Source organism: Aquila chrysaetos, chromosome 23, assembly GCF_900496995.4.
Source record: "Aquila chrysaetos chrysaetos chromosome 23, bAquChr1.4, whole genome shotgun sequence".
Taxonomy (NCBI): domain Eukaryota; kingdom Metazoa; phylum Chordata; class Aves; order Accipitriformes; family Accipitridae; genus Aquila; species Aquila chrysaetos.
This window is the reverse complement of record NC_044026.1, coordinates 20,891,203-20,905,692: the sequence shown is the minus strand read 5'-3', so window position 1 is coordinate 20,905,692 and position 14,490 is coordinate 20,891,203. Positions and strand designations below refer to the sequence as shown.

General features: G+C 45.4%; 1 protein-coding gene across 4 annotated transcripts in view; it reads right to left on the bottom strand.

The window, feature by feature from the left end:
- Nucleotides 1-14,490, bottom strand: part of NHS (NHS actin remodeling regulator) — a 268,302-nt gene that overhangs the window by 49,464 nt on the left and 204,348 nt on the right. Inside the window, exon 1 of one of the 4 annotated variants that reach the window (XM_029998664.2) lies at nucleotides 7,615-7,668. The exons of the other annotated variants lie outside the window; for them this stretch is intronic. Coding sequence (XP_029854524.1) covers nucleotides 7,615-7,636 — 22 coding nt within the window. The 5' untranslated portion in view covers nucleotides 7,637-7,668. Of the gene's footprint in view, nucleotides 1-7,614; nucleotides 7,669-14,490 lie in introns of those variants that run through there. 4 annotated transcript variants of the gene reach the window in all.

The following is a 14,490-nucleotide window of genomic DNA, read 5'->3' as shown; positions in this document are numbered from 1 at the left end:
GGAAAAATTTCTTTACTGAAAGGGTTGTCAGGTATTGGAACAGGCTGCCCTGGGAAGTGGTTGAGTCACCATCCCTGGAGGTACTCAAAAAGCGAGTGGATGGGGTACTTCAGGACATGGTTTAGTGGGCATGGTTGATGGTTGGACTTGATGATCTTGAAGGTCTTTTCCAACCTAAATGATTCTATCATTCTGTGATTCTATGATTCTACATGAAAGGGATCTAAAAGCGTGGGACACTGCTGCACTGCAGTTTTTACTCCTAGCCTCATTGACTGCAATTTCCGCTCCCCTTATCTTTCCCCACTTGACCTACTGAGTAAATACGTCTTCTGCCCAGGTTGTATGACTTTCCACCCAGCAAAGCTGAAACCCTTTTCTTGGCGTCACAAGCTCTTCAGGGTTGTTTTGTGTACCAAATCCTATTCTGATAGCCCATGGACCACAATTCATAATACAAATAATGTTTACTGCATCTCTTGGAGGTATCGCCAACTGCACGGTGTCTCTGTTTAAACAGCATCTGCCAGAAGATGAAGGCAGGGCTCTGCCTGACTCTAAAAAGGAGACTTCACCATGATGTTGGCACCAGAAACAACCTGGGACCTGCAAGCTGACTAGGCCATGGAATCACCTTCCTCCAGAGAGGGTCAGAGCCTGCAACAAGGGCAACCCAGGGCAGAATAACTGGTTTGGAAAATGAGGAAGGCTGACTGAAAGGATCAGGGCAGAGAAGATTAATTCCTGAATAGTTACCAGTAGGTGTACGTGTTATGAAGAGGCACTGTAGAGCACGCAGAGGAAAAACTGTATGAAATGTAAAATTCATGCGTGCAGTAAGTAGAAACTCAATGCAAGCTCAGAGAACGGGACTGGAGTAAACCAGACTGACACATCAGCCAGCCTGTGAATAGGCTAAACACTTTTTGGTATATCTATGCAGTGTTGTACAACTTACGGGTTTATTTATTTTTTAATTTTGCCTCATATGAATAGGCACCTGGCACTGCCAAGGCAGAAAGAGACAGCAGTCAGTCACAAACTGAGATAGAAACAACTTGAGATGAAAGATTTTACTGAACCTGGGAGAACCAGTTTCCTCTCAGGTATTTGCTGGACTCCTCCAAAGTTGAAAGAGTGAAAAATTGCCAAAGGCAGGTTTAGGCTGTAAGACAGAAGACAGTCCTGGGCTGCTCCAAATAACCAGGACTGAGCCTTCAGTACATGCCAGAACCGGGCATGCTGCGGCACATTTCCAGGATGAACACCCTTTTCCCAAGGCACTGCAAGAGCCAGGCTGGAGATACCGAGCCAGTGACCAAGCCTCTTCTCTGGCCAGTCTTGAAGCTTACAACAAAACACAAGATTTGGACTGGGGCATAACTCTGCAGTTTTGGAGTTGTCTGAGATTGGCATCACATGTCCATGCACATTATGGAAGGAGAAAGAGAGCACATTACTGCTTGTGCAGGTTGAATTTGAGGAGACTAGGAGACTACCATTTAAGCACTGCACACCTCATGTTTAAAAAGCTTGTCAAGGTATTACAGAAGGGGTTCAGTCTTTTGTCTCGTATTACAGCTGCAGCATTTCCAATGGACTCCCCCTTCCCAGAATGCTCATTAACACAGACCTCTTGAATCACAACTGCTCTACCTGCCATTAAAACTGCACTGCTGTAAGTCAAGTCCCTTTCTTACAGATCATGAAAGAACATCTTAAGAATAAAATTTAGTCACCAAAAATCTGGGAGGAATTCAGTTCAGCAGGGAAGTAAAACCATTCATTTTGATGAAGCTGACATAACACCAGAACTTTTTTTTTTAAATTGTTATATGACATGCTCACTGTTTTACAGTTAATTGAAAAAAAACATAAAGTCACAGAACTGTTCTGATCTGTAATAAAAATACAACCATGTCCTACAGTTAAGTCCCTAAGTCACTGCTGAACAGGGTATAATAATTATTGTGGACTTGGCTCAACATTTGGAGTTAGGCATCAAAAAAAAGGCTTTGGTACGTTGCCGCTGAGAGAGGGAGTCAGGGACAAACTAAGTGCAAGGGAAAATAGATCCTTCCCTTACCTGCCTCCCTTACCATGCCAGTATTTGAAGCAGGCAGTCTGGAGCAGAGCTGCAGCAAGGTGATAAAGCAAACCACACAGTGGTCTCGCTGCTGGCCAGTAGCACAGCAGAAACCCTGGGAGACAGGCATGGGATATCGGCTGGGTCGGGGCAGGGCTCAGGGCTGCAGTGTGCCAGGAGCACTGGAGACAAACCCCTTCGAAGTCTGCAAGTGCTACCACAGCACAGGCAGTAAATTATACCTTTTCAGCAGGCCACATTATTGAATAGCAATAACTTTCCATAATAACTAATTAGTGTCACATATAGACCAGACACTTGAAAGAGAAAGTGCTGTAGCTCTTCTTCCTTCATCAAATTGCAGGGCTGGGGTCGAGCTTTACTCATCTGCTGGACTAGCAATAGAAAGTACCTGCACGTGAGCCAGGACCTTCCCTTTGATAGCTGCGGGTTGAATCAAGCTGTTTGTCACCTCCCCCAGCTCTATGGTGCTGTTACTTCTGCGGCCACCCTGCCTGGAGAGCAAGCTCTGGTGTGTTTGGTTATCCCACGCTCATCCCAGAGACTTCCTCCAGCTCCCGCTCCCAGTGGGGACCCGGGTCTGCAAAAGCAGGCTCCCAGCAGCATCCATCTCCTGCAGGGCTCACACCTCCCAGGAACGGGCTCACTCCTCCCACAAAGGCTCCTTGGCATCCCCGAGATCCTGGGAAACCTCAGGAAAGGTTTATTTTGGCAGGCTCAATAACGTGGGCACGGTCAGCACTCTATTCCCCCACTTGTGCATCAAACGGGGACCTATCTATGTCACTCCATGTCAAGCATGTTGCCTTTTCATTCATAAAAGGCAGCCTGTATCTTTAATCACTTTGCCAGAATAATAGCAAAGAAACAAGCACTTGATTGCCTGTGTTATCAGACACTATTGGAAAAGTCTAGATAAGGATGCTGAACAACCTTGGCTTATTAGTATTCCACATGCAAATGCTTCCCCATAATCCAGAGTCATCTGTATCCCGGCAACCCTTAAAATTTCATTCTCACTGAATTGCCAGATCTTTATCAAAATATAATTACAGTCTTAATTTGGATGATAAATTTTGATTGCCTGTGCTGCACCAAAAAAAAAAAAAAAAAAAAATTGTCAGGTACACGAGAACTGATACACAACTGTGAAACGTGAATCTGCATATTCTGACACTGGTGCATCACCCTTCCTCTTATCAAAATTTGGGCTCTGATAGCTAGTATTGAGGTTATGTAGGGGTAAATAGGCAGGGACATGAAAAACCATTCTTCTGATGCCATCAAATGAAAATTGTGCTAAAACCAAGGAGGAATTTGAAATCTGCAGCTGCATACAAAGATTATCACTATTATGAAGATTATATACTATTATCATTACGAGGTGAATGATGTGCAGCACTGCTGTGCAAACCTGGAAGAAAACACTGGTCCTTCCTGAAACAAGAGGAGATTGTGCAGAACTTGCCTTTCCTCCCACTCCTTTTTCCCCCCCTTCACAGACTGACAGAAAACAGCACAGTGTTTTATAGTTACATCCAGAGGGTTCTCAAAATGCAAGGGTCACAAAATGGCTTCAGATTTCAGCAAATTGTTCTAGTGTTCATCTTAAACCTAACTGACAGTTTTTAAAAGCACTCTTAAGAACAGCCTTTGTGGTTGATTCATTTCAGTAAGATCTTTTGGCATTAAGAGCTTGGCTGTTATGAGGCTTAAGGAAAGGGGTGCCGTTTTCCAGCAATGATAGTAGAGTCCTATGTATATAGGCTACCATCACCTAAACGCCTTGTGTCTGCACACTTCATAGGGCAAAAAAAAGCTTCCTTTGCTTACGTGCTTGTGTGAGCCAACATCTTTTATTCCTCGAAATGACTGAAGATATTAGGATTCATGCATATATCACAACAGACCAGAATCACCCGTCTTTACTATGTGCTGTTATACTGATATATTTGACCCCACTCCCATCTGCAGCAGATGCAGAATCAACCTCTACATATAATCATATGAGGATACAGTTGGAATTCCCATCTCTTCAATCGAGCATTATTACCAAAGACATGCTGCTGGGTGAGGAGGCACACTTCTACCTTCCAAGAATTGATATGATTACAAAGATTTTTCCAAACCTAAACATGTAGCCTAAAAAAAGTATCCCAGAGGAACTGCCTGCTCTACCAACAGAGCCCAAAGGAGAGGAGACAGCCCAGCAGGCAAGTGATGGAGGTTACCTAGTTTCTGACTTATCAGACTACAGCAGTCCAAACCCACTTCAGTTTTACCCTGTTGAAATGCCAGGGGGAACAGATAGTTACTTGGATGAGAATGGCATAAATGCAGTTAGACGCTTGACCTTAGTGTTTCTTGGTCACATGCACAGAGTTGAACTCATTGCTAAATTTGGGTCTGGGAAGTTCTTTTCCTCCTCCCCTCCACACACACTCACAATGAGTTATCTGCACTTTCTCTGCAGCCCTGATAAGGATCCTTTCCTAGGACAGATGTGATCTCATCCTTTGAAAAGTGACTTCCACACCTCCTGTGGGGGCTTTGGGTACCCAGCCTCAGTCCTCTTTGTTATCTACTTCTATAACTTTGATCACCATTGCATGCACCATAAAATACTTCCCTGACATACCTGCTTGCTTGAATTCACTCCCACAGAGCTTATGTTGTCCTCCCCTGAGAAGACCATGCAAGGTGAGAACAACTGGAACAGTAAGTAAATTCTACCACATAAACATACAGGAGGATTACACTGTAGATTGAAAGTCATACTGTGTCAGAGTGACAGTATGAAAAATGTGCTTCTTCGTGGGCAGTGGTTAACTACATCACTCAAGTGAAGTCTGTTTCCTTCATGCTCCACTGCCCCAGCCCTCTCCAAGAGACCACTCCAAACCAAGTGCAGTTTTGACCAGTCTGGTGTAAGCAAACACAGTTGCCAACTAATGATAAGACCCAAAGCTCACTGAAGCCCAGAGAGATACTGTAACCTTTGCAGTCACTTCTGTGAACCGGTTCCCATTCCCTAACAGTCATGTCCATCACTGACACATCAGTAACACTTTTGCTGACAGTAGCAGTAGAAAGTTTTACGGCTGAATAGGCTCAGGCACTGAACCATTCTTGTCCCCTTGGTGGTAGGACCTCAATGGGGCTAAGGCATACTGCGGTAGAAATAGAGGGCAGGAAGAAACCATGAGAGAGCTGGCTAGTCCATGACTTCTCCAACCCTGAAACACAGCTAAAATGCTATAAACAGCAAATGAGACACCTACCCCCAGACACAGAAGATGCTTCCTGTAGTGAATTTTGACTGATGCGTGACCGAACCTGTCCTAAAAACACCAAAATGCAAAGCCAAGCATAATTCCACTGCTCTAAAGTGGACTAAACATTTCTAGTCCACCTCAACTTTACTTCTTCTTAAAAAGCCTAAAAGAAGGACATCCCTTATTCCTGTCCCAGTGCTTTATTTCTCTTCGCACTTGGAAAGGTCTTCCTAACCTTCCCTGCTGCAAAGTCAGCTGGTTCCTATGGAGGAAGGCTGCAGAAGCAGGCACACCAGCTGCAGTCACATGCAGCTCCCCTCTTTGGGTAGCTGACTCCATCTCTAGTGCCATGAATTTGCAACTTCTCACCTCAGATGAACTGAGCTGAGACAAACGAGCCAGAACTAGTGCCATGGAATACTCCAGGCAGGGGGCAGGGGGAATAGCTGAGCCCCCAAAGGAGGAGGATGAATCAATGCTTACTCCAGATGCATAGTTCTTTGCTCTCCTTTTTAAAAATGCATTAATTTCCTGCTGGTGAAGGGTGCCACACTAAAATCAGAGGAAAACAAAGTTGCCTATCCACGGTAGAAGATTCAGCCTAGCGCTAGAGAGATGGAAAGCTTCCATATACCATGGTGACTAGTTCAGTACAGTCTATTATCCATTCCCTCCACCCGCCAGGCACACTGCCCCCACATAAGCAGTGTCAGTGAAGGCAAGCATACACCTGGATGAAAACCACACTGATAGGAAAATGTCATTTTTAAAGCCTGGCTTTTGGCTCCGAGTTACATATTCCAACACTAAGGCTAACATTGGGAGGACTGGCAGAAGAAAAAGGTTACCAGATTTACTCTCCCTCTGCACCATGGCTTGTTACAAGGGGAGGAGTTCATAACGGCCCCTGTGACAGCTGCCAGCATCTTCATGACAGCTGGTAAAAGAGAGGCTTATTCCTCCCAAGTATTCTTCAGTGAGAGCTTTCTCAAGAGGAGCAATGGATTCCCCAAGCCTTCATCATCTTGAGGAACCTCCAGAAGGAACATTTCATATTCAGAAGGTATCACAATGTTGCCATTTCTATCCTGCCTCTTTCATTCTTGAGCCCAGATCTCCCATCTTTGAGCTCACAGTTGCCGTGATAGGCTACAGCAGAAGGTATGTGGCTATCACATGCACGTCCCAAGTTCCTAGTAAGCAAAACTGAGGTCTGGCTTCCTCAGCTATCATCTTGGATGTTCTCCTGGGTGAGAAGACAACCAAGTCTCACCATTGGCAAACGGGAGCCCAGAGAGGAATGTTATGAGCCTTCCACAGCCAACTGGACTCTCAGCGTTACAGCCTCTGCCTTTGGACCAAGCAGCATCACAACAACCACAAATCCAAACTGTGCCAGTGATACCAGTAGCTGAATACTTGGAAATATAAACTGGGGATGCTCTTTCCTGCCTGCCATTTTGGCTAAGCCACTTTACCCTTGGTGGACCTGTCTTGACAACCTTATTTATCTAAAAATGGCTTGACTGCTTCTGCTGATTTCAGGAACCGGCAAGCAGCATAACCCCCTGTGCTGCCGACTGTCCATGGTGCAGCCTGGCAGCCCACTGATTTCTATGAAAGACAGCAACAGGGCAAGTGCAGTGGAGGGAGCAGCATGCAAGTGGTTAATGCATACTGTCTCAAACAGCTAGAATCTCTTATGTTGGCATTTTCCATTCAGTTCCACTAGAATTAAACTGCTCATAATAAAAACCTGGCACTCAAAAGCAAAGAAATTGTCACCAAAGCAAGATTCATTTCTATATATATAGCTGACCAGAAGTCTTTCTGCCTCTTACAAGCAACATTAAATGTCATCCATTACAGCAACAAATGCCAGCCAAATCCCTTTCTTTCCACCTGTGATTTTAAAAGTACATTTCCCGTGCAGAAAGCTGTGTGCTTGGCAACCTCTGCATTTCCCCTCCTCATGAGTAGCAGAAATGCTGCATGCTAAACTCTCTCCTGTAATGACATGGATTCCCACACCAGAGAAAAATTCTCAAACTACCCAGGCAAAACTTCAAATAACCTGCAAGGTATTTAACAATCCGGAGGCAAAAGCAAAAGTCAAACCCTCAAAGCATACAGAGAGAGAGAGAGAGAGAGAGAGAGAGAGAGAGAAAAGAAATGCCCTCTGCCTGACCAAAAATAACACAACAGTTCTGCATAGGAAAGAAAATGAATTACCATTGTGGGGACCCTCAGTCATTTAGAGTGTCCAGTCAGGGCTGAGAGCCATTCTGAGACTGCAGGTTTTTCCTCTAACTTCACTCCCCGGCTCTGCAAGGAACTGGTTAAAAATGACATCACTGCTCATACTACCCTCCCCCCCTCCCCATTCACTTGCTAAAAAAGCTGAGGCTGCTCCTCTCCCCCCGCGTTGGCTCCAGATTTGGTCCTCACTCCTTGCCAAGTTCCAGGTCTGCAGTTCACCCTGCAGGTTGGTGTCAGTGCGGGACGGAGGATGCACTGTTTCTATGTGCTTTTACAGCATCCCCACTGGCACCCACTTGAAAAATAAAATAGCCTTTCCCTTAAGAAATCAGAAGAGGTCTAACCTCGAGATGTATAATGCATTACACAGCCAGCTCCGTTTATAGAAGGCAAACAGTCTTCCTCTTTGAAGCAGGAGGGAGAGAGAGACCTTCCTAGGGGCTTTGCCTTTTGCCTTGTCTTCCTTACAGGAGAGGACCTTCTCTGTGGTTTGCTGCATCCTCCTTGCATTAGGACTGCAATCTATCTTTTTTTTTTATTTCCCTCCCCCTGAGCATGACATCATCAGACACCAACTCTACTTCTGTAATAAAAAAAGGATCCTGAGCAGAGCTACCCGGGACGAGGTCATCTGGAGGACCCAGCCGATGCTGGCTCCTGAGCAATTGTCGCTTCTTACAAAATACTCTGCTCTTACACAGTGTCATCTGGATTTAATCACCCTGTGCTTGCTGCAGACCAGGACACCCAGCTGCCAGGCTGAGATCGGTCTCATTTCTATCCCCGCTGGCTCCACTGGCACCAACAGAGAGCAAGTACCTCTGGTGTGCTCCCCTGGTACCCACGACTCACCTCACAACTCCATTTGTTTCCCTCCCCTAACTGCTGGGAAGGATGCTGCAGCAAAATCCCTTGGCCAGCACTCCCGGGTGCTACAAAGCAGCCAGGCTGTGAGCACCCAGCACACACGCTCTCAACGCTACACTCCTCCGTTCTCCAAAGCTCCTCAGCCTAAGCATCACTGAAGGGAGCCTTCTGAAAACATTGTCATCCCTGACTGACAGTTGCAGGAGCCAGCAGCTCATGGCCGAGCAGGAGGCCAGCCCCAGCGCAGGGCCTGTCTGTTGCCAAGGGCACCCACCGACTTACTTTCCCTACCTGTGTTTTCTCTCCTGGGGTAGCGGTGGGGCTTGTGCTGAGCGCTGCCCATCGCCGAGGCGGCCAGGGTGGCTGGGGTGAGCCTTGCCAACGCCGCCGGTGTGAGGGATGGACAGCGGCTCCCAGGGTCCGCAGCCTCCCTCGCGCGCTCCCATTCTCAAGGCGGCAGCCGGCAGCGGCGGCGGCGACAGCCACAGCACTGGCAGGAGAGAGGAGTCTGTGTGTACGTGCATATGTATAACATATGCCTTCGTATACCTATTATATACACACAGAGCTACATGCAGATATAAACACAGACGTGCTTTCTGGATCTCTTACCGCTACCAGCAATGCTGCAGACGTATCAAATATTGCACAATCAACAGGACCGATGGGATAAAGCTGCATTTGCAACGCCCTCAGAGTCGTTTGTGCGCTACCTGTCTATACAGCCTGCACACAAATACAACCGTTGCTGTTATGTTGATTCAGGTGAGTATTTGACATAGGGCTGTAAAAGCCTCACAAAACTCATGCAAACTCCTCTAGAAGGTATAGTGGTATGTCACACACATGTCATGTAATGGCACTTCCTTGCATGCTAGAAATGTCTTACATGGGGGAGTGCTGCAAAAGTCTTTCAGCAATGAAATCCCCAGCAGCCCTCTGAATTAGGAACATGTCGGTGCATCGGGTCCCAGAGAAAATCCCTGCTAGAGACCGGGAGCCAGCAGGAAGTTGAAGGAAGTCAGTAAAAATCCTGCCTCAGGGTTTACTCATAACTCCTTCCCCCTTCTCTCCTTCAGGTCTGTGTTTTGCATGTGGGCTGCTAACACATTCATATCAAATACCAGAGCCCTTCTGAATGAGCCAGGGTTGAAAACCTGACATCTCCTGTCAGCTGGGATAGAAGAACGTTACACACTCAGCAAAGAGCAGGTGGTGCTACCCTGGGATAGGATTTCCACTAAAGAGCCTGCCTCTCGATCTTTTAGCAAGTGCATGGCCCTGCAGATCCTCTTCTCCAAATCACAGCCCTGCCAGGCTGCACCCATCTTCTCTGGGCGTGCAGCAGGCACAGGACTCTGGCACTGGCAGGAAAGAGCCTGAGACTAAGGAGGGATGACTGTGGTAGATAGGGATGTGGGACCATCTTTGAAGCTCCTCTGGTGTGAGGAGCTTATTATTATTACCTTCAGATAAATACAGAAGAGCGTGTCCTCTGCCACTACTCATTAATCAAACCTCAGTTTTCTCACCATGATAGGGCTATCACAGTCATTAGCAAAGGGGGATCCTATGTACACGTAGCAGTGTCAATAGCATCTCTGGAGTAGCATCGATTATACATCATAAGATCAAAAGAGAAGAAAGCAGGAAGTGTGCCAATTCACCAGATAAATCTCCATATTTCCCTTCTAAATGAAGTAAGTGTTTAACCCAGCTTCCTAACAAAAAAAGGCAAGCCTGCTGCCTGTCCCCTGCATCCCATCCCCATAATTTGTGAGTTCCTTGCCCAAATTTGCCAGAATAATTTGATTATGTCCTACAATTAAGTTCCTACAAATTTCAGGTGGGAAAAAAAAATAATCAGTGCCACTCTCATTGAGGACAGCCAAATAAAATTCAACTATTGCACTTTCCAGTGGGAACTTACTCGCTGGTTGGCCCTGTGCTAGCAGTGGTTCCCTTGCCCTGGGAGAGGGAAGGGTGTCCTGCGGCTTTTCTAAGAAGGCAGAGAGCGTTTCAGAGAGTAAAGGACAAGTCGACAAATCCACATGAAGTCCTTACTTCTTGGTTTTCTTTGGTTAATGGGACAATTTGTTTTGTGTTTCTGTTTTCTCTTCCTAAATTTGCTTCTCATGGATCTATCAGCACTTTGGAGCTCAAATGCCTAGGTATTTTATCCCCTGAAGAAACTTTTGAACACCCCCTTCTCATTTTACTTTGGTTCTCCTAAGCGATGACTTTATTTTAATCTGCAGACAGGAGCGTTCGCAGACCACTGGCTGGTTATAACAGCTCCCAAACCCGAAAAGTTCCATGCTTGTTCCTGGTCATGAGATGTTTTTGTAGGAAAGCAAACAAACCCATTCCTTTAAGAAAGAACAGGCAAACAAAGTGCGGAGTTGGGGGGTGGAAAGAACCCAACATAAATAAATGAGGGCTGAAACTACATCCAGAGCTCCCAAAACTTCCAATCAAAGAGGTAGAAATCCTTCCAGCCAGAAGAAAGAGGAGCCTGCATACCTCTCCCATCATTTCCCCTCCTATTATACTAATAGTTTCACTTGGCTAACGCAGATTGTTTCAAGTATTTGGGTGACTGAGTTGAATATCAGTGCTCAAATAAATGAGCGTCAAGTAGCAGCACTGCCCTAATGTATGCATTTCAGTGTACCTTGGGGTACTTCCAAAGTAAATGGGGTAGAATATACTCCATATTATATGAATTCTCCACTTGCCTTAGCAAATGCACCTCATTCAGGATTTCCACTATCTTCTTTAATATAGGACTATGCCTCCCACGAGCACAGTTTAACAAATGTATTATATCGTATAAATGGGTGTTTCCCATTTTGAGAATCATTCAGAGGTGAGCTGAGAGTCCCGGTCTATTTTTCTGCTTTGACCAGTCTTTCAATGCAATCAAGTCTGGTAAAGACATGAAGAAGTCAGCAGATGAATGTCACACATCTACATCCTCTGCTATTTTTAACATTACAGAATGTACTGAAAGGAAGAACTGAAAGTCCTCTTCTTTAATGATGTCCCCGCAATTTTCAAAAAAATCTAAATTTCAATACTCTTCCATTTCAACCCAAACTGTTACAAAGTAAATCAAGGTCATTGCTGTCTGTCACTTTCCCAATTACTCTTGAGTAAAGACTGCCCTCAGCCAAATAATATCAGTCTAAATAGGAACTCAGCCTCTCCTGTTTCATTATCCCAGGGAGGTTTCAATTTCAAAGCTGACTTGGACTACATAAAAGCCAGCTTTTAAGCAGGAGCAGTGTGAATATTCCTCCTTCCCCTCTATTTTACCTTCTCAAGGAAAGAAAGAAGAAAATAAGACCCAGTACCAGTTTTGCTGACCTGACACAAGAGGAGGAGACAGAACAGTGTGGCATTCCTCTGAGAGGAAGTCTCAGTGCCATTTTTTCATTGCCTATTTTCCCTCCTGCTCCACTTGACCATGTGGTACCCTAAAAACAGGCTGCTCCAGCCTGCTGCTCCCATTTCAGAGGGTCTGGCCATCCTTGGCGGGGGCAGCTCTGAGCATCCCACCATTCCATTGACCTTGGAGATCCTTACTGGGGTTATGCTTCTTATTCAGTCAGGCCCTCATAAACAGACACAGCCCAGCAAGGTGCAGCTGGAAAGTGAGAAATGGAGACAAAAAGGAGGAACGAAAGAGAAATTTGGAGGGGAAAGACATGAGAAAGGAAGGAGGGGGCTATCGCTATTTTCCACTTTCCATGTACCTGCCGTACAGTTTGAATGGCAGGCATGCACTGGGCACATGATACAGCTCACGTGTTCACCACGTCACCTTTGCTGCACTTAATTCACCACTGCTGGGTTTCATGTCCCCAGCAGGCAGTGGCCTCAGTGACACTCACACACCGAATTCCAGACTCCAAGTCTTCATGCCAGGCTCCTTGAAAAGGCTGGTGCTGACTTAACATTCCTCTTTTAAGCTTTTAAAACTCTTAAGGGAATAGCCCTAGCATAGCTATTCCCTCTTTCTTTTCCTTGCATGCCTGAAAGGGACAGTTGCATTGTTGGCCTGTCCCCATTTTGGCCGTGACAGCCAGACCAAGGGCACTGCAGCCCCATGCTGGAATCTGGAAGCAGAAGCAGGACATGGGAGGGCCTGTCTCACACCTCGCAGTTCCTCTTAAGCCCGACCTTTCCCATCTGTTACTGCACATCCCTGTCTACACTCCATTGCACACTCTGGAGCTATGAAGTGAATGTTGTAAATTCAGGTAGCTGTTGACATCAGGAGAGCAGATGAAAACTGGGGAGAAAGAGCAGTAAAATATAATTATACAGTAAAAAATAATTGTACTGTAATACAGAAAATGTAGTATATTTTGGATGTTCTGGGCTGAACATTTCTGAGGAAGCAGGAGGGGAAGTGTCAGAGTTGGAGCAATGGGGAAGGATGATGGGAGGCAGCAAACACACTTCAGGGTAATAATGTCATCTCAAAAGCCTTCCCTCTTTTGCAGTAACTGTACTCTGGGATAGTCTTCTAGCTGCCATCCATGTGAAATGGGCATTGCTTTGTCGCAAGCAACCTAAAACATATTGCGGATGTTTGTAGCAATGGAAAATATCAAAAGTAAAGTTCCAGAAAATGTAAATGGTAATAACTAATAGCACACTCACGCCTGGAAGTGAGATTGTCATTATGAAGGGTTCAGATATGCACTGTCCCTCAAGAAAACCACTTGGCTTTGAGAATCTCAACTCCCACCATACTACACTAGGGTAGAGGACGGTCTCTTGGCATTTGGTAGGCAAGCAAATGGTATTTCTAGGAGACAAAACAGGTCATGTATTATTAAAATAATTAAGAACTAGAAAACAAGGCAATACAAGAAAGATGCATCTTGAGGTTTTGGGGGATAGCACTTGGAGGGTATCGCCACCCAGTGGGATTGGATTCCACTATAGGGTTTCAGACCATTCCCCACACCATCTGTAAATGTAGATACCTTCATGTGGCCACGGACCCACATTCTCACCCTCACTGAATATTATGCTAAAACCAGAAAGCATCAGACTGATCATCTCCTCATTGTGGTTCTGTTGGCTGCATCAAATAGCAGGCAATTTTCTCACACATCATAAAAAATAATTTTTCAAGGCTACAACGTCATTGACTCAGGGCCTTTTCATAACATCAGCTCACAAAGCACAAGTCTTCTGCTTGCTACAAGCCAGGCCTTTCTTATATTCAATTATATGTCCTATGTACCGTCATTTCTTAAACCAGGATTAATGAGTATCTGGTAAAAGACAAGTGCTATTCCTCCCCAAGTTTGGACATATGCCTGTCATTGTTGACAAGCACCACTGCCAGGAGGTAACTTTTGGCTGAAGCACCTGCAAAGTGTGCTGCGAGACTTGACAACACCTTCACAGCTGTCTGTCCTTCTTGATGTCTGCTCCTTTTCTCCCCCAACACCCTCTTTTCCAGAAACAGGGCCCTGGCACACAAACCAGACCGTGAGGCCAGTTTGGGCAATTGTTCTCATTTTCCCATTTTTTTAGTATTAGTTACATCACAACTGTAGCAACCACGCATGTTGGAGCTAACAAAGGAAAACCTTCCACAGCTGTGTCAGAAGATTTTAAAACTTCCCTACCGCTCCTTAGGCCAGTTTGTTCTGTTTCTAATGCAGACAATTTTTAAAATTGGAAGCATGTCTGAAAATATCAGGACACAGGGTTATTCTTCCCCTCCCCCAATTTCTGAATTTAAGTTGTCAGCTATGTGTATTTTGGGGACTCACGCAAACAGTTAAAGGTGCAGCACTTCAAGTATCACACATATTTATATACACAAAGTGTATACGCGCACACACATATATACCAAGTCACTGTATATATATGCATGTAAATGAACTATAGTTGACTTGGTAGTTCATAGCTCCAACACCAGGTGTGAAAGGACTTAACCCGTAGAAAGCAAAA